Below are 19,718 nucleotides of genomic sequence, written 5' to 3'. Positions count from 1 at the left end.
TGGCCTTAAACAATTATTTAACTTTTGGTGGTTATGAGTGCACAGACCACATACAGATCTCTGTCTAAGATGGATTTATCTCTAATGCCAACAACTGAAAAAGGAACCCTGATGTGTTTATAGATCTCGGTAGTCTTAAGAGACTACTGCCATACAGAAGATTTGGGCTGGGGGCTGGAGCAGCAGGCCTTTTGTTTTGGCTTAAACGTTTGGCCAGCTAAAGCTGCAAAATATGAAATACATCCATTTCCTCTTGCCTATTTTCCTTCTAACAATAGCCCAAGTGCTTGTGTAATAGAGAGATTGCTATTCAGAAAAGGAAAACTGGCCTTGCTGTCCCTTCCTCCCCATGCACTCATTATTTTCGGCCCTGCTTCCAAGCAAACGCGCGGCCCCTCTGTGGCCCGCTGAACAAAGCTCTTGGTGGATTATAAAGCCATAAGTGTGTGCGGCTGTTCTACATTGTTTTATTCAATGCCTGGTGCTCTTGTGACAGCCTCGCTTGCTCGCTGCCGCACATGAAAGAGCTGTCTGTGTCCCTGATTCCTCCAAACGGGGCCAGAGCCTGAAGCAGCCATGTGCAATTGCTCAGGTGCCTCGCTCCACTTCCTTATACTTCTCCGTCAGCAAAAGTATTTACCACTGCTTTCGCTGTTCCACTTAGCTCTCAGTGTTTCCGCCAACAAACCTTTGCTTTGTGCTCTCTTTTAATGGCGTGCTCGGAATTGTAATTCAGAGATCACAGACCCCACTTTCAAATCTCAATTTAGCTATACAGTGGTACCTCGGGTTACAGAAGCTTCAGGTTACAGACTCCACTAACCCAGAAATAGTACCTTGGGTACTATTGCTTCAGGATGAGAACAGAAATCGTGCTCTGGTGGCGCAGCAGCAGCAGGAGGCCCCATTAGCTAAAGTGGTGCTTCAAGTTAAAGACAGTTTCAGGTTAAGAACGGACCTCCAGAACGAATTAAGTTCTTAACCTGAGGTACCACTGTAGCTCCGTACTCTCCATATGATTGGAGACCCTCTAGGTGTTCCCTATTTTCCAGGGACAGTCCCAGATTGACAGAAACCACCCCCAGATTCTGTTTTCATTTCGGACTGTCCCGCTTTTTCGCAGGACGTTCCTGTTTCCATCGGAGAAATGTAGGGGGGTATGGAGTTATGCCACCACCGAGCCAAGAAGATAAGTAACTATACAACCTTGAGAAGACTCTTGAAGGCTGCCCTGTACAGTGGTACCTTGGTTCTCAAACGGCTTAGTTGCCAAACAAATCAGCTTCCAAATGCCCCAAACCCAGAAGTAAGTGTTTTGGTTTGCGGACGCTTTTTGGAAGCCAAATGTCCAATGTGGCTTCCGATTGAGTGCAGGAAGCTCCTGCAGCCAATCGGAAGCCGCGCCTTGGTTTTGAATGGTTTTGGTAGTCGAATGGACTCCTGGAATGGATTAAGTTCAAGAACCAAGGTACCACTGTATAGGGAAGTTTTTAGAAATGTTTAATGTTTTATTATGTTTTTATATAAGTTGAAAGCTGCCCAGAGTGCCTAGGGCAACCCAGTCAGATGGGCAAGGTATTACAGTGGTACCTCGGGTTAAGTACTTAATTCATTCCGGAGGTCCGTACTTAACCTGAAACTGTTCTTAACCTGAAGCACCACTTTAACTAATGGGGCCTCCCGCTGCCGCCGTGCCACCGGAGCATGATTTCTGTTCTCATCCTGAAGCAAAGTTCTTAACCCAAAGTACTATTTCTGGGTTTGCGGAGTCTGTAACCTGAAGCGTATAACCCGAGGTATCACTGTATTATTATTATTATTATTATTATTAGTAGTAGTAGTAGTAGTAGTAGTAGTAGTAGTAGTATTGCTATTATTGAATAGGAAATCCCTTTTTATCAGAGAAATGTTGGTGGGTATGCCATTTCCTGGTCTGCTGATCACACTAGTAGAGCAGCCCCCCTGATGCTGACTTTCAGCCATCTTAGCACATTTGGTTGCTGCTATTTTCAAGAATGATATTGGGGGACCTGCAGGATGGGACAGGTCCACAGGCCCATATCCACTCTCCTTGTCATTAAATGATAATTTGGCAGGGAAGTAGCGGGGTATTGATGATACTTCCCATGAAATATCCCAAAGTGATTAGCAAAGAACGAGTGAGCAGGGCTTAGGGGCAAACTGGACCTGAGGTTGGCAACATGATGGCCATGGGCACACATGTCCCTGCAGAGGACTGCCCTGACATCCACAAGGTCTGCCCCCACTCCGAAATTAGGCTTTAAAGAAGCATTATGTTGTAGACAATAAGGGCGTTTTTAGTGCTGAATTCCATGCTACACGCAAATGCTTGCACTGAAATCTTGACAGCTGCTTTTGGAGCAGAGAGGAAGGCAACTTTCCCCCACTTAACTCTTCTTTCATTACAACTCCATCAAACACTGCCCCCGTCCAACAACAAAGCAGGATTCTGGATGCATGCTTAACCTCACACAAAAAAGGGGGGTTTTATTTGTGCAAGTTTGTGTGCAATGCCTTGCTTTTGAGAGGCTCTATACTGTGTATGTAGGGACGCGGGTGGCGCTGTGGGTTAAACCACAGAGCCTAGGACTTGCCCATCAGAAGGTCGGTGGTTCGAATCCCTTGTGACGGGGTGAGCTCCCATTGCTCAGGCCTGCTCTTGCCAACCTAGAAGTTCGAAAGCGCGTCAAAGTGCAAGTAGATAAATAGGTACCGCTCTGGCGGGAAGGCAAACGGCGTTTCCGTGCGCTGCTCTGGTTCGCCAGAAGCGGCTTAGTCATGCTGGCCACATGACCCGGAAGCTGTATGCCGGCTCCCTTGGCCAATAAAGCGAGATGAGCACCACAACCCCAGAGTCGGCCACGACTGGACCTAATGGTCAGGGGTACCTTTACCTTTACCTTATACTGTGAATGGAGCAAGTGCTGGATAGCAGTCAACATGACCACGCTGCAAAGCACCTTGCCTGCTGATATCTGCTATAGAAAGAGGTGAAAGAGTGGGTCAGGCTGTATTCTCACACTTCCCGCCTCCCCCTGCCACTGAGACTCATTTGCAAACAAGAGAGACGTCCAAAACGCTCTAGAACATGAATGGGAAACCTGTGTAGGCCTCCATCCCTGTCCATTATCTATGCTGGCTGGAGCTGATGGGATTTGGAGTCCAGCAACAGAGGCTTCAGCTGAGCTATCTCTTAAGCACCTTAGCCATTTGTGTCTCAGCTTGAAAGATTGTGTGCCTGCATGTTTGCATGTCCACATCACTGACTGGGCAAAAGTTCAGAAAGTTCAGAAACCATGAAGCCCTCCAAACAGATGCTGACTTGTGGTCTGCACAGACCGCAACAAGGCAGGGCTAATAGACACAACCATTTTTGCATAAACAGGTGCCCATAATTTAATTTCACACTGTCTGTTTTGATGCCCGAAGTTCTTCAATCAAATTTTATGCATGCCAATGCCAACTTATGCTGGTTTAACCATCAACATTTCCCCTTAAAAATAGCATCAATTTGATGCTTCCCAGAAAATCCATCACAGGCCCCTCAACACTCTGAAGCTCCAAAAAAACTGAAAGGGCAGAAATTTCGAAGAGCCAAGCTGGTTTATAAACACCTATTCTCAAATAACTGTTTGGAGACCAGAATATTTGCCCTCTCCCACTCTCTAAGGCAAAACACTTGCAGAACCACATCTGGTAAACATTATCTGAGAAAGGCTAGAGAACTTTGATCTCAGAAGGACCTTCTTGACTTGCCTATAAATGCCAGGTCACCTTTCTACTCATTAGAAAATGAACAAGAACGGTTATAAGTCTGAATATTTCAACTAACCCCATTGAGAGATCATTACACAATCAAGATAGCGCTCATCAAAGGGGGGGGGAATAAAATAATATGTGTTTAATGTAGGCATGAAGGGAGGACAATAAAGTCTAATTAAGTGTTAAATTCAATGGTTAAGCACCTCAAAAAGAGATCTTTCCCACCCTAAGAACGCAGTGATCTTAATAAATTGAGAGTTCAACCCCTCAGTTTATTTAATGCTAAGCATTTGCTCAATCCATAATAAACTACCACCATCACAAACACAACAACACTGTATGTTAATCTCCTGGTTAAAAATGGCGAACGAAAGCTAGCATTAGGCGAAAAGGAAGAATTTCTTGCCTGTATAATTTCTCCTTGCTTTAGTACAATATTTCATTAAAGATCTATTCAGAAGCGGCTCTGCATAAACCAAGTCGGTTTCAATTGCTCATGTAAGAGCTGGCCTTACTTCAGGAAAAAAATAAAATCTTTTGACCTTTGTAAACACATCTGAGCCTCCCTTCCCCTCGCCCCTCCTCCTCTTCCTTTTGGCAACGATTTTCCAGTGCAGCTAAATAAGAATATTTGAACAGTCATTCTTTGTAAAGTACCATCCAAGCTTTTAGCATTTCTAACAGTTATCGTAGCTCTATTCATCACACTGTGCAGATTTTTATTTTTTTAAAGGCTGTGAAATAATTTACAGGGATTAATCAAATCACTGCAAAAAAGGAGGGAAAGCTTGATTAATCCCAGCAGGGGAGGTCTACCTTCATGTATGAACCTGCCTCGAAGGAGGGGGGATTTTCAGTAGCAGCCAGCAGATCATTTGAGTTTGCTTGAGTTTGATCTGCACTTTATCTGAATTTGGATGTTTCCGATACTTATGGAGCATACAGCTGGTGAACATAGGCTTGACTTCTGAGGTTCTGTAATGATTTACAGCATCTGATCAAAAGCCTGGACTTAGTCCAAGAACGACTGATGATGGTTCAACATTAGTTTTCTATTTCTGAAATCAAGGATGTGAATGGACAGTAATAAATGGCTCTGTTGCAATAGGAACTTGTTGCAATAGGAACGTGTTGTTTTTTAAAAAAATGGGATCACTGGAAATTTGATTCAGCTTGCAATTTAAAGACAAACTTACAGAATTTGCACTTCCAATGCAATATGCAAACCAAAACACAGCTATCCTTCAAAATCCACACTTCCCCAGATCTGTAGCACAGATCTCCAGCTAAGAAATGTGCAAGAACTTGCATAGACTAGGGTAAAAAGTGCAAATAAATGCATTTATTAGTGAAAATAAATATCCAAAAACACATTGTATTAGGCAAAATTGCTTTGTAAAACTGATTATTAAGAAAAGTTGCATTCAACATGTATATATTAGGAGATAATATGTTTACTTATACCTATTCATATGCTTAATTTGAAGTTTTTGACCATTGCAAAAGAAAAAAGTAGGAGTGCAGTTGTCTGGTTTTCAGTTAAAAATGCTCTATTACAATGCAGGCAGTATCTCATGAATTTCAGCATCTCAAGGGCAGCATAAGACCAATTTGCGTTTGATCTTGATGGTAGTTCTTGAGCAAACACTACCCTTTGCGAAACAATAACTGGCCTGGCCTTCTAAGCACTCCCTATTTCATACCCCTTCTTTAAAATTATAATATTTGCATTATAAGACAGAGCTCTATATACACCAGCATGTTGGGCAAAAAAAAAATTAGTAGCTCAATTCATTCAGGCAATTGAGTTATGCTGGGGAAATTTCCAGGTCAAAAGTTGCATCAGCTGCTGAACATTTTATACTGATACAAATGAATTTAAATATTTCACCTGCTTAACCTATTTCTCATGTAAGTATTTCATTTTGGGTGCTGTGAACTTCCAGCACTTCACATAGCTCCCACCAACACAATTAAAAATACAAACACAATAAAATACACAAAGCCCTTATAATACTGTTAAGTATTCCCTGTCATAGAGTTGCGAGTATCATTGTCAGGTTGCTGAACAACAACATGCAGAGCTGTGAAGTGGGAGGCCAAGCAACCAGAAGAGTCCCTGAGGTGTACTTGCCTGGAGGCAGAGGCAGAATCTGAAGTCAGGTCCAGTCCTAGGGCCCAGCGAAAGGCAATCCCAGACAGTCCAGGGGTCAGGGAATCGAATGACCATGGGATCAGGGCTCAAAACTAGCAAGAAACAGCAAGCTAGGGCCAGGAACTTACAACTGTAATTACTAGCACCTGACTGCTGCTGGAAGCTCTGCTTGAGAAGGCTGAAGCCAGCTGGTTTTCATCAGTGTCCTCTCTCCTCTGTGTCCTTAAAGGCTGATCAGCCACAGGTGGAGTCGCTCCACCTTCTCCCCCATTCAGGCCTCTGTTCAGCAGGAGAAACTGTACCCACTGACACCTAGCACACACCTTGGGTGAATGAATGAACTTTATTTGTGTCATCTATTGGCCATAGCAACAAATGAACATTGCAATATACAGTGGTACCTCTGGTTGCAAACGGGATCCGTTCCAGAGGCCCGTTCGCAACATGAAAAGAGTGCAACCCACAGCAGCGCGTCTGCGCATGTGCAGGTTGCGATTCACCACTTCTGCACATGATGTCATTTTTGCGCTTCTGCACATGCGTGAACGGCGAAACCCAGAAGTAACCCTTTCTGGTACTTCTGGGTCACCGCGGGACATAACCTGAAAGAACGTAACATGAAGCGGACGTAACATGAGGTATGACTGTACACAGAACAGATATAAAAAGTCGATTATATAAAATACAGTTTAAGGTCCCGAATCAGCAGTCAAATAGTGGACCTTAGTCTGATTGCCCCAGCTACAAACCTTGCAACCTTTGCTGTCATCTGCTCCTCTTGATCTGCCAGGAGAAAAGACATTGTGGCAGAGGCTGGGCGACCCAGAATGAACAATAAAAGAGGGGTGATAATCTCATTCCTCAACTCTTTATAAAGAGTGCAAGCCAGAAGTGCATGCGCCACTGATTCGGTACTGCCATCTCCACAGGGACATAAGTGTTTTTCGTGTGGATCTGTTGGAATTGTCCCTCAAGTACAGCCGAGGGCAATACGTTCAATCTTGCGAGGGTAAAAGCGGGTCTATATTTTGGAATTGATAGGTTATGCAGATAGGGGGCCAGAGAATCAAAATGGGAAGGTGGGAAATGGTCATACCATGGACAAAATTTCCCTATTGTGGCCAAGTTGTTCTGACGCTTGATATCATTTAGGCGCTGGCCTTGGGTTTGGTTCTCCTGAAATGAAGGTTTTTGGAGGCCAAAGACCATAATGTAAGACAGACAGACAGACAGACAGACAGACTCTCTCTCTCTCTCTCTCTCTCTCTCTCTCTCTCTCTCTCTCACACACACACACACACACACACACACACACTTATACAGGCTGGGCATAAGATGGAAGGCTCACAGTATTAACTCTCCATTAGAAGCTGTTCTCCGATTCTAGAGGGAGCTTTAGATTTTGCACAGAGAGCAAAGCAAGCTACTGGGTCATTTCCATCCCAGTTCCAAGACTGTCAATCCCTTTTGTTTTGTTTCACCCACAGACATGTCCTTTACTCAGGGGAGAGGGTAAAAAAGACACACTCCTTTCCAGAAGAATCATTAGCTCCTATGGCAACAAATCACCTCTAATGGGCCATCTTTTTAGTGAGGCAGAGGTCAACTCTCCCAGCAAATAGGAACATAAAGGTAAAGGTACCCCTGCCCGTACGGGTCAGTCGTGTCCGACTCTGGGGTTGCGCACCCATCTCGCTTAAGAGGCCGGGGGCCAGCGCTGTCCGAAGACACTTTTGGGTCACATGGCCAGCATGACAAGCTGCATCTGGCGAGCCAGCGCAGCACACGGAAACGCTGTTTACCTTCCCGCTAGTAAGCGGTCCCTATTTATCTACTTGCACCCGGGGGTGCTTTCGAACTGGTAGGTTGGCAGGCGCTGGGACTGAGCAATGGGAGCGCACCCCACCGCGGGGATTCAAACCGCCGACCTGACGATCAGAAAGTCCTAGGAGCTGAGGTTTTACCCACAGCGCCACCCGCTGTGTTCCAAATAGGAACATACCAAGCTATTTACTTAACAAAAGAAGCCAGCCTGCCCATTTTTTTCCTGTTTTTAAGAGGCAATCCTCCTTTTATACATACTCTGGACGCAAACAGCTATAAAAGTACAAGGCTGGAAGGGACCCTAAAACTCAAATTAAGTCTCATTAGAACAGATTCCCTTAGAAATTAAGTTCAAAGAGTTAACATTAAGTATGCTCAGAGTTTTTGGCATGTCTGCTGGGATTCCTTCCCACCAAATCCCAGCTACACTCTCTTACTGAGCAGCGCTAGTCACAAATTGCTTTGAAATAGTCTTTGGTTTCAAAAATAGCACCCAAGAAAGACCATCTCAAAGCTTCCATGTGCAGCACTAGATTCAGTGCATGCACACAAAAGCTTATACCAAGAACAAACTTAGCTGGTCTATAAGGTGCTACTTTTATTTTTATATATATTTCGTGTGCAGTACTAGTTGCCCTGTTCTTTGAATAGGTACTGGGTAAGTATCATGGATGAGGGACCTGTGGCCCTGTACTACAGTTGCTGTACTACAGTTCCTATCAGCCCTGATAAGTGGTCATGGGAGTTGGAGTCCAACAAGGGCCACACATTCCCCATCCCTGGTACATGAGGAGCATGACTGGTGCAGGATTTACCGCATTATCTCACCCACTAAATATACTCCTTCTACAAATGAATGTAAATGGAACAAACTGTTACTACCTCTTCTTAACCAGAAAATCAAAGCACTGTAGTACGGTAGAGCTTATCCATGTTTGCTTTGTTTATACCAACTTCTTACAAATTAGTGAAAGGTCATGCCCGTTTTAACAGAGCTGGCAAACTTAGCATCCCAAGACTGCCGTTCCCCCCCTTATCATTGCATTTTACTGATCTATCTTACTGATGACTGTGTTCTGTTTATTACAAAGTTGTCACTTGTTCCTCTTGCATGGCTATCGCTCTCCCTACAGCAAACTGAATACAGTGGATGCTCGAGTTGCGAACGCGATCTGTGTGGGAGGCACATTCGCAACCAGCAGCGTCTGCAACCCGGCGTCTGCACATGTGCGGGTTGCAATTTGGCGCTTCTGCACATGCGCAAGTGCCGAAACCCGGAAGTAACCCATTCCAGTATTTCCGGGTTCGGCGCGATGCGCAACCCAAAATCACACAACTCGAAGCATCTGTAACCCAAGGTATGACTGTATATTCAATCTCACGTAATAGACGTTAAAAGCAGTGCTATTTTTCTAGAAAAAGAACGCCATGAACACCTGCCTTGTTCTCTTAGAATGGCAATGGTGCCCACCTGAGAGGTGCTGGAACTGAGTTCTGGCAAGTTCCGGCTGAAAAAAGCCCCAATTACAAGACTCAGAAATCTTTACGGAATTAAAGACATTGAATTCTGTCTAAATACACACACACACACACACACACACAGCCCTATTCCCCTCTGACTATTCAAGGGCACATGTGTTAAATATACAACAATGATGATCTATTGAAAGAATGCCATCTATAAAGCCCCCGCAGTTAAGTCAGTGGAGGGGAGGGCGAAGCCAATGTTGACTAAAGAGGCATCTGCTTTTCTCTCTGCATAGAACTTGCTGCTAAATCTCCTGGGGATCCGAGTTGAATGACATCCAAGGACAGAAACGATCACTGTCAGAGTTAATGGCTATGCATCTGCAATTTAAAAAAAAAGGGGGGGGGACTGAGCTTCTGCAGTGCACAGCCCTGGAAGGTTACAAAAAAAAGGTCTGTTGTTTAAAAGTATTTATTTGTGCCTTAACGACGCCCTCTGTGCCTAATCCAATTAGTAAAAGAAGACGAGGCTGTATCATTAAAGATGATCTCATTAAAAAAAGGACGCTAGTGGGAAGCTTACTTGCATATAAGGCGGCTGTAAATCTAAGCTCCAGTATAGCCTGACTTGCAATGGTGTTTGCTCAGCACATTTTAGTAAGCTCTGATGGAAAGCCAGCGTTCCCAAGGTCCAAATTAATAAAGCAGATGAAGTCATGCATTCCGGATGCTGCATGAAAAAGAGGGGAGGGAGAGGCGGAGAGGCGAAAGAGAGAGAGAGAAGATTCAGTGTCCTAATAAAATTATACAATTTTCCATCAAAAACTCAATACATGAAAACAGCCCAACAAAATATTTATGGGCTACCTTGGAATATCGTCCGGACTAAGCTATAGCAGAGGGTGCTGGGAAAGATCCACAGTCTTCAGAGGATTTCAGATTTAAAAGCTTTCCAGACAAAAGCAATACTGTAGAGGATTTCAATTTTTTTAGTGCTTTACTAGCAATAGCTCTGATCCAGAGCTGGAGGTGTGATGCACGAGGGAGGGATAGCCTTATTGCTTGTGCAGGAGGATATACAAGATTTGTGCTTTGAGGCTGGGGGCAGAGCTTAAGAACACATTTTTAAGAGGTGTGACAAGAGGTCAATGGCGCAATTTACGAAGTCCTAAGTTTCTTGAGTGTCCAAAGCCCTTAACACACATTTATGCAACAACGGCTGTCTAAAATAGGCCAGTCTTCCTATTTCAGACAGGGGGTAAAGCCAGGAGAATAGTGCCTTGCTTAAAAGCCACCTAGCAAGTTTGTGACTGGCGTTAAGATTTGACGTGGGCGTGTCTTGGGTCATGCATGTAGCAATGACACTATTTCAGCTTCCAAGCATCTGCACAGCTGGACGATTACACGCTTCAGTAATACAACCTTGCAGAGTCCTGAAAAGGTAAAAATATATACATTAAAACATCTCTGAAATTATGACACAGACGAGAGCTGAGGGAAGTTGAGACTCACCAGTGTCTCAAGAGGCACTAGCCAATATACGCCCATGACAACTGCACAGCCACATTCCATATAAACACTCCCTGCCATGATGGATGTCATCATACCTGGTGGAAGAACCCTTGTTTCCAAGCAACAGAATACCACTTTTAAGTGCTTGAGGGGAGGGAAGAGAAGCAAATTCACTAAAAAAACAAGAATCCCAGAGGTACTTTAGCGAAAGACCACCCACATTTATTGCACACCAACATTTTATCTGGGAGGCCTTAGTTATGGAATATCTGAGCTAAGGCTGCTGCAACCTATAAACTGTTAGCTGCCTTGAATGTCAACATTACTGACAGAAAGGCAGGATATGCATTTTTTTTTTATGATCAACCAATGGTCTGAAAGGAGAAACTATGACGCGTAAGAGATTGGTGCCTCCACCACACCCTATAATAAGAAAAAGACTCAGCTGTGGAGAGGTTAGAAGCACTGGCTTCTTCTATTAGCTCTTTGTTCTCTAGCATTCCACAAACCTTTTATAGATCTTCTTGCTAGCACAGTGCGTCGAATAACTCATCAAATAAAGTAGAATCCAAATGCACTTCTAACTCAAATGTGTATGGCCCAGCAATAATGTTGTTGACGATGAGGACGCGGACAATGTTGTTGTTGTAGTAGTAAATTAAATTTGTATACTGCCCTTCATTTGAAGATCCCAGGGCAGTTCACAAGAGACCATCCAATACTTTTTTTTAATAATGTAGTTTGCTAAATTTGTAGTTGGAACGTGTTAAAAGAATTGCAAGGAATTTATGAATTAATATTACAACTGAATTGTTATTGCAGTATGAAGTGTTTTTGACAACTACTGTGGCTTAGCGTTGAATAGTATCCCAAATTTTATAAAATGCAAGCCAAATATCTGAGACTTTAAAAGACACTGTGGACTTTTAAAATGAAGGAATCCTGCTTTTTTATACACATACATTATAGGTTATATAATCCCAGATATTCTCTGGCAGGGTTTGGGACTCCCTTCGCCTGCCCTCTTTTCAGGTATGCAAAGTATGCAATCTTTTTAATTGAACAATCATCTCTTGGCAAGTGGACAAGCTTAAGTAATTCACAGAGCTGCAGCCTTCCATACTATCTTGAAAAGAGCAGAGCAGTGGAAATCAGGTGGTTTGCACGTATCAGCCAACGGTGGCTTTGGGTCATAATCAAGAGACAGCAATACTTGATCAACGTGTACAATGAATTCCACCTCTTCCCCCATGAAGACTCAGACCCTCCTCTGTACACGTTCCAAGCTTGTCAATATCCTTTGTAAACTGTGGCACCCAGAACTGGACACAGTACTTCAGGTGGCAGAATAGAGTGGTACTATTACGTCCCTTGATCTGGACGCTAGACTTCTGTTGATGCACACCTTCAAGTTGTGCATTAAAAAAAAGAAAGAAAATCAGTCGAGATTCTGCCAACTCACAAAAGGCTGTAAATATTTTCATAATGAGATAAAATAATGTATTTGGACGAAACTTTCTAAGTCACAGGCGCAAAGGGATGGATCAATTGTGGAATTCCTTGTTTCCTTAGCCATTTTCTTTTTAATTTATAGAACTCTCTGAGCAATGCATTTAAATGAAAATGAATAATCGCCCGCTTAACAGAAGTCATTAATCCCCTTTAAGTGCATTCCTGCATGAATCTATTACCATGCATTTCACAAGCTTCAGAGCTAAAATAAATGTTTGATGTAATGTGTGCTACCTACTCTGTTTTAATTAAACAACCTCCTCAGCCTTAGCTGGTGAAATATGTCATTAGTCAGTAGCACATTCATCTTCAAGGAGAAAGCCTTTGAGGGCTGCCTGATAGATACACTTCTGAAACAGTGGGAACTATCAGTTAAGCCTTCCCAAACACTAATGTCCTTTAATGCAATGTGAACTGGTTTCCCTCCCAACTCACCTTCGTTCTGGGCGCAATTAACCAACATGCCATGTTCCCCTTCTCCGAAAGGCAGAAACAAATGATCACTGGAAGCATTTATAAGCTTGTCTTGGGCCTATGACAATGAGGCATACTCCATAACTATTCCATTTATTACTGAAAGTCTGTGGTTTCTCAACCGAATTGCCTTTGAAAGACGCAAACTCTTCCTCAGCCCTCAAAAGGTCCATCTCCTTTGCACCGTGGTTGGCATCCGTCTGTCTTGGGAAACAAAAAAGACCATTGGCTAATCCTTTTTCAAACCAACTGTGGGCTGAGTGGGACTTTGGCCTGCAAGATTTTGCTGCAGGTTCCACCTATAACACCGTTTAAAAACAGTGAGCTGACAAGAAAATGAAGAAGTGTGCATGCACATAAAAGCTCATACCGATAACTAACTTAGTTGGTCTCTAAGGTGCTACTGGAAGGAATTTTTTTATTTTGTTTCGACTATGGCAGGCCAACATGGCTACCTACCTGTGACAAGAAAACGATTAGCTAAGTCCTGAGCGGCCTAAAACAAACACCTGTGAGTTAGCAAACACAAATTTTCAGGTGCGCATTTCTCCAGACAAACATCCCAGAAATTCAAAGTATACTTTAGCAAGTTCACAATATGGTATTGCCTTCTGGTCAGGGAGGAGCTACAGCTGTTGACTGCAAGTTCCTAGATTTGTAAAGGGAACAAGGGAAGACTTCCTGCCATAGGCTGGAATTAGTTCCAGCTGCTCCCTCGTCTCAAAGGATTTTGATGAGAAGTGCAGCGTGGTACAAGACCAGGGGACGATGACGACGGCAATGGCAGGAAATGCTTCCTGAATAATCCAGGCTCTCTATAGCCAGTAAGGAATTTCTGTCCTAGGACAAGACATGAGTGTGGCTTTATTTCTTTCTTTTGTAAACTATTTTTAGGGGATTTTGGAGCCATGAAGCAGGATGTTATTTTACACACACACACGATAATTTCTTCAAGTAAATTCTGGATTCTGTATTGATTTCAAGATTCTGTGTTGATGAGTTTATGAAAACTGACACATATCAAGAAGATACTTGCCCTGTTCATCTTGGGCATGCTCAATAAAGTCATGGCATCCTCACTCTAAATTTGCAACAGTAGAAAAATGTGTATTCCAAGTGATTAAATTTATACATTTTGAGAAAATAAGTTGGTTTCAGGATTTCTTGTACACTAAAACAAGTTGGGTCAGCACTCCTCAGTATTCCATTTGTTTCTGGTGGTTCCCCAATATCTGCCACTGCTTCTGGAAGGTATGTAGACATTTCTGTAAGCCTTACAACGTTACTCTCCGCTTTCAGACATTTAATCAAGCTGCATACAGCAATTACTCATATGGTAGCAATCTTCAAGTATATAAAGAGCTGCCACATGGAAAATGGAGCAAGCTTTTCTCCTGCTCTGGAGGATAGGACCTGAATCAATGGCTTCAAGTTACAGGAAAGGAGATTCTGACTGAACACCAGGAAGAACTTTCTGATGGTAAGAGCTGTAAGACAGTGGAATGGTCTCCCCTCAGAAGGTGGCGGACTCTCCTTCCTTGGAGGCTTTTCAGCAGAGGTTGGGTGGCCATCTGTCATGGATGTTTCAGTTGAGATTCCTGCATTGCAGGGGGTTGGACTAGATGACCCTCAGGGTCCCTTCCAATTCTAAGATCCGACGATTCTATACAGTGGTACCTCGTGTTACAGTCGTTTCAGGTTACAGACTCCGCTAACCCAGAAATACTACCTCGGGTTAAGAACTTTACCTCAGGATGAGAACAGAAATCGGGTGGCGGCACTGGGAGGCCCCATTAGCTAAAGTGGTACCTCAGGTTAAGAACAGTTTCAGGTTAAGAACGGACCTCCAGAACGAATTAAGTTCTTAACCTGAGGTACCCCTGTATCGTGCAACAGTGCTATAATTGCAATAACTGCTATAAATTATATACATGCCATTATACAGCAACATACAGCTGCTCTTGTGTCATTTTGAAATGCAGTACAATGCCCATTTTCCTTGTCAAATTCACTTTGCACCCACTAAGTAAAACCAAGAGGGTTAGATCTTTTTGGAAATTGGTAGATCATCACTTCCGAGGAATGCAAAGAGGTCCCTTCACCTTAATTCACAGAAGAAGAAAAACAACATTTCATTTCTCATTTTCACAAGTAATGTAAGGAAGCAAATTTGTCCAGTAAATTGATTTTTTTGATACAAATTGCTGTGGGAGGGAGCTTGAGAAACACTTAACATTCAGAGCAGCTTCCTTTTGGTGCTGTTTTGTCAAACTGAGTGCTCAGAATTCCTGAAAACCCCAACACTGCTAATTTGAAGATAAGCTCCTAACACCCGTGATTCCAAAACTCACCGTTTATCCTTCTCAGAGCAAAATTTTAGTTACCTCAGGATTCTTAAGACAAAAATAAATGGCCCAAGTTATGTTGGTGGCTTAGGCAGAGGAAGGGAGTTCTGTGGTATTCACATCAACACAGCGAGTAGCCCTGGTAAGGGAGGCATTTCAGATTGTGGTAAGGGAAACTCATCAAGATAACCAGGAAGCTGCGGTACTGCTACATTTCATATACTGAGAGGAACACTTCCAAAACACGGACTTACAAACCATGAGTTTGATTTTCTTCTGCTTCTTTCAGCTGTCACTGTTCATGTGAGATGAGGGAAGAACATTTTGTAAAAGGACTGCAGCCTCTGTGCCACTCTATAGTAGTGTCCTACTACACAACTTTAAAGACTGAAATGCATCTACTAGACACAGAGGGCACAGTGACTGGAATTGATTTCCTTTTCACATCAAGACAAATGAAGAGGCTATATCTGAAAAATCAACAATACCATTAAATACTATTATGAGCAATTAAATAAAGATCAAGAAGAATATAATCAAATTAATTTACAAAACTGTAAGAGGGACATCAGGAAAGACAGTCAATGGACAACAAATACAACTGGAAGATACTCTCATTCAAGCCAGCAGCTAAATTGTAAAAAGTTGCCCACACAGGCAATTTCCTTGGGAAAAGACAGGCATCCGATTACCAAATACTGTTTCATTTATCATGCTGATATATTAATCTGTCTAATTCTGTTGTTGGGCTCCAAATTCACAATCCAAAAAAGTTGCCCCAGAATTGTCAACACGTATTTATTTTGGGACATTCTTATACTCCAATTTCTTGTACAGAAAGATTGTATGAAACTACCCAGCGTTAAAGTCCTTTGAATTATTATTCCTGTTTGAAACAGAGCCAGAGCACAATTCTTTTATTATGAACCCAACATGCTTTATTTTTACAGCCCCCTAAAAGCACTTGTATTGTTTTATCCATTATGCTCCAAGACAAACTCAGCAAGTTCGAAGGAATGACCCAAAGGGGGGGAAAAATTGGCATACAAAGAAGTTGCCTGTCAATCTCACTTCTGTGACAGGCACATGCCAGAAGGAAACTAAGACGTTTTTAGAGGGTTAGATATTATTACAATCCAGCATAAATCCTGGATCGTTTGCTAAATGAAAATATATTTCACATTCCTGAAATGCTAAAAATGTGCAGCTCGTGATTCCACCTTATGAAGCAAAATACATTTCACAAGGATACTAGATCTCTGCAGATATTTGGTCAAAGAGATGCTCAGCGCACATGTGACAGACCCCCAGTGCTCAAAATGTGGGAGGAAAATAGGAGGGCCCTATATGAAAAGCACAGTCCACATGACAAAAGGTGAAGAAAGTGGGACCTCTCTGGCTCCAAGCAAACCCATGGTTAGTTACAGTCCAAACCATGACTTACAGTATGCATATCACTAACTGCAATGTCATACTTGACTTTCTTCACTAATGTTTTACTCTGTGTTGTTTCATCTGATGTTTTAATGCTTTATAAGCTGATTTGAGATTTATTCATAAAAATATTAAGCGGTATAGAAATGAAATGAAAATTAATGACGACACACGTATGCGGAAGGGCACAAAAACAAGACAGCAAATGTTTGGCAGCATAGTTGCTTATTTACTTCCAAGCTAAAATATCACATTGCAATAGCATTCAACGCTGCTTCTCGTGACAACTGACTCTGTTACTCAAAAGCATAAAGGCTCTGCTAAAGTTGTGAGCAGAAGGCATAATGGTGGTTTATTCGCTGTATAATTTTCTTGTGGATGTCCACTGAGAACACCTAGCTCAGGCATGTCCAAACTTGGCCCTCCAGCTGTTTTGGGACTACAACTCCCATCATCCCTAGCTAACAGGACCAGTGGTCAGGGACGATGGGAACTGTAGCCCAAAACAGCTGGAGGGCCAAGTTTGGACATGCTTGACCTAGCTGTTTGACACTGGTAAAATTCTGACGCAAGAAAAGAAGAAGAGCATAAAGATGAAAAAGATATGGGTGTAATAAAGTGAATTAAGCTATACCATGTCAGTTCACAAACAGAAAATAACCCATGCATAGGAATAAGCCTCCCTCTTGCCACTATTGGAGGCCTCAGGCTCCACCTCCATTGCTCCCCACCAATCTGTCTGCAAACTTATTTTCTTAAAGACTCCACCTTTGTTTCAGCAACAGTCAAAGAAGGGATCACTGCGTCAAGAAGAACAGGTTCAAATGTTAAAGAAATACATAGAAATACATTGTACATAATAACAGGAGCAATGGCTTCTCTTTTTGAAACCAAGTCAAGCACCTTGCCAACCAGTCTGAAAGCTGACAGAAGGATGAACCTCCCTCCCCAAAACCATCTCTCAGAATCACCAACAGCTAGCGGAAGACTGCCATCCATCACAAAGCAACTGTAAATCAAGCCTGAGGTAACTGTGCTAGCTCTTTTTTGTCTATCTATGTTCCAAAACAAGCAAGCAAACAAAACAACAGGCAGAGAAAAACTGGTGAAGGGTAGTAAGACAACTTCCCATGTCCCTTCAGGCTGGAACAAACTCCATTGTCAGGTGGAGAGTTCATAGGTTTGAAAACATCCCCACATCTCCTATAGAAACTTGCTATTGAAGGGAGAATACAGAGAGCCTTCAAGAAACCAATTTAACATCTGAAAACTGTTGATGATGCAACTACATGGAAGGACTGCGCCACTTCGATGGCTGAACATGTGAAATGGGCCTCCTTCACCATCATGAAAACTCTCTCTTTTTTTGTAAAAGAAGATGCCACCTTAATAACTTTAAATGTTTTGTAATGAATTTATGGTTTCTACATTTAACCCCCTCAAAAAAGAGGCCAGTTTTAAAACCCCAAACCTTTATGCCTGCAAAAAGACCATTTTTAAAAAATATTTTTTTTGAGATTGATACCAAAGTGGTGAGGAACACCAGGGAGAATTTAAAACCAGCTTGTAGATGGATCAACTCAGTTACTGAATTCAGTGCTGACAAAGTCAAGCTTTTACTCACTGGAAGAAATAATCTGAGCTATTTATTTTGCATTTGAGGTGTGATAAATTAAGCTACCAATTGCTCAAAGAAAAAGGATTCACATCTCACTATCAAGAGCTCAATCAATCAATGCATTTTAACAACAAAGGCAAACATTTTGTCGTATTGAAATAGAAAGCAACATGGAGAACAACAGCTCATTGTATAAAACTTATTGCATCCTGTTCAACCCAAGTAATTTGTAGAGTTCAGTACCCCAACCTCTAAAGGTTTGCTTTTTTAAGTAAGTGATCAACAAAATTAATAAGGAACTACACAAGCACTGTTGCAATAAAGTTCAATAGGGCTGAATCAGAAAGTTTTGGTGCATTGCATTCTTACTCATTCATAAATATTCTCAACTACAGTGCTTACTCAGACTATTCAACTTGAATAAATATAAAATAGCAATTCAAAAAGAATGTATCAGATAAATACAGAAAAAATGAAATGAAAATAGTGTACTTAAAAGCAATACAATTTAAAACTAGTATTATTTTTAAGCAAACAAACCATGGTGAATGTCTGTGGATCTACCTCTGTACGAAGCCCATGAACTTATTCAAAATACATTAGACATTCATAAGACTAGATCACCCACATTCATATCAGATGAGCTGAAATTGTTTTCACTAAAGTGTTTATTGCATTTATAGCTTAATCCTGTCCTTAAATGGTGGAAGAAATTTGCCGTGTGGAGAAAATGATCCCCTGTCAACTGATTCTCATGTTCCTGCCACCAGCTTCTGCCAGGCTAAAGGGGCAATTTCCTGGTTTGGCTTCAAAATTTATTTGTTCCTGACCCTTGGCAATGGAGCACATTCACAGCTGTGGCACATAAGAATGGTGATCATACTTGGACTCAAGTCTATTTAGGACCACTGAAGTTTAAGGCTGTAAACATCCAGCCTTCCTTCAACTGTAGGGAAGTTCTATCAACATCAATGTGAGCGCTTCAGAATAAATTACTGTGGCCTGAATATGTTTGACACACATACTCTGGGCCAGAATCTAAGATGACTCCAGTGAGCTGTGTCCCAGTAAAATTCAGATGAATGCCACAGCTGCTCTGTTGGATTCTAGTCAAACATCTTCTTTGCCAGATTGGCCAACCAGATGCCTGCAAGAAGGGCTTGGAGGCAATCATGTGCTACCGGTTTGTCCTCCTACCTTTGCACAAGCAACCAGTGTCCAGAGGAATAAGGATGGAATATGGATTCTCCATTTAGCCACTGCAGCAAATAGACCCATTTCCCATGAAATTGTCTAATCCCATTCTAAAGACATCTAAGGCTATTGGAACTAATTAAAGAGTGGTGGGCTTTTAATCATCTTGAGAAGGTAACTTACATATAGAAAAGACCATCAGGTACAATGGCCATTGCCGACATGAGTTAAAAGAACCTGAAAGACTACTGCAGCGAGAGGCCCTTTGACTACAGGCAGCAGTTCCTGAACGTGAGTATTATATTAGAATTCAAAGAAATCAAACAAAGCAACTGTCCATACATTTGGCATGAATTCAAGATTTAAATACAAGAACATTGCAATTTGTTTTGGCTGATCT

The 19,718-nt window shown here is 42.2% G+C and overlaps 1 protein-coding gene across 1 annotated transcript in view; it reads right to left on the bottom strand.

Moving 5' to 3' along the window:
- Nucleotides 1-9,833, bottom strand: part of ECRG4 (ECRG4 augurin precursor) — a 42,673-nt gene extending 32,840 nt beyond the window's left edge. Inside the window, exon 1 of the mRNA XM_053384261.1 lies at nucleotides 9,813-9,833. Within this exon, the coding sequence (XP_053240236.1) occupies nucleotides 9,813-9,818 (6 nt within the window). The 5' untranslated portion in view covers nucleotides 9,819-9,833. The remainder of the gene's footprint in view (nucleotides 1-9,812) is intronic.
- Nucleotides 9,834-19,718: the final 9,885 nt, after the last annotated feature.

This window comes from Podarcis raffonei, chromosome 4, assembly GCF_027172205.1.
Source record: "Podarcis raffonei isolate rPodRaf1 chromosome 4, rPodRaf1.pri, whole genome shotgun sequence".
Lineage (NCBI taxonomy): Eukaryota > Metazoa > Chordata > Lepidosauria > Squamata > Lacertidae > Podarcis > Podarcis raffonei.
The sequence above is the reverse complement of the archived record's forward strand: the minus strand, read 5'-3'. Positions and strand labels throughout refer to the sequence as shown.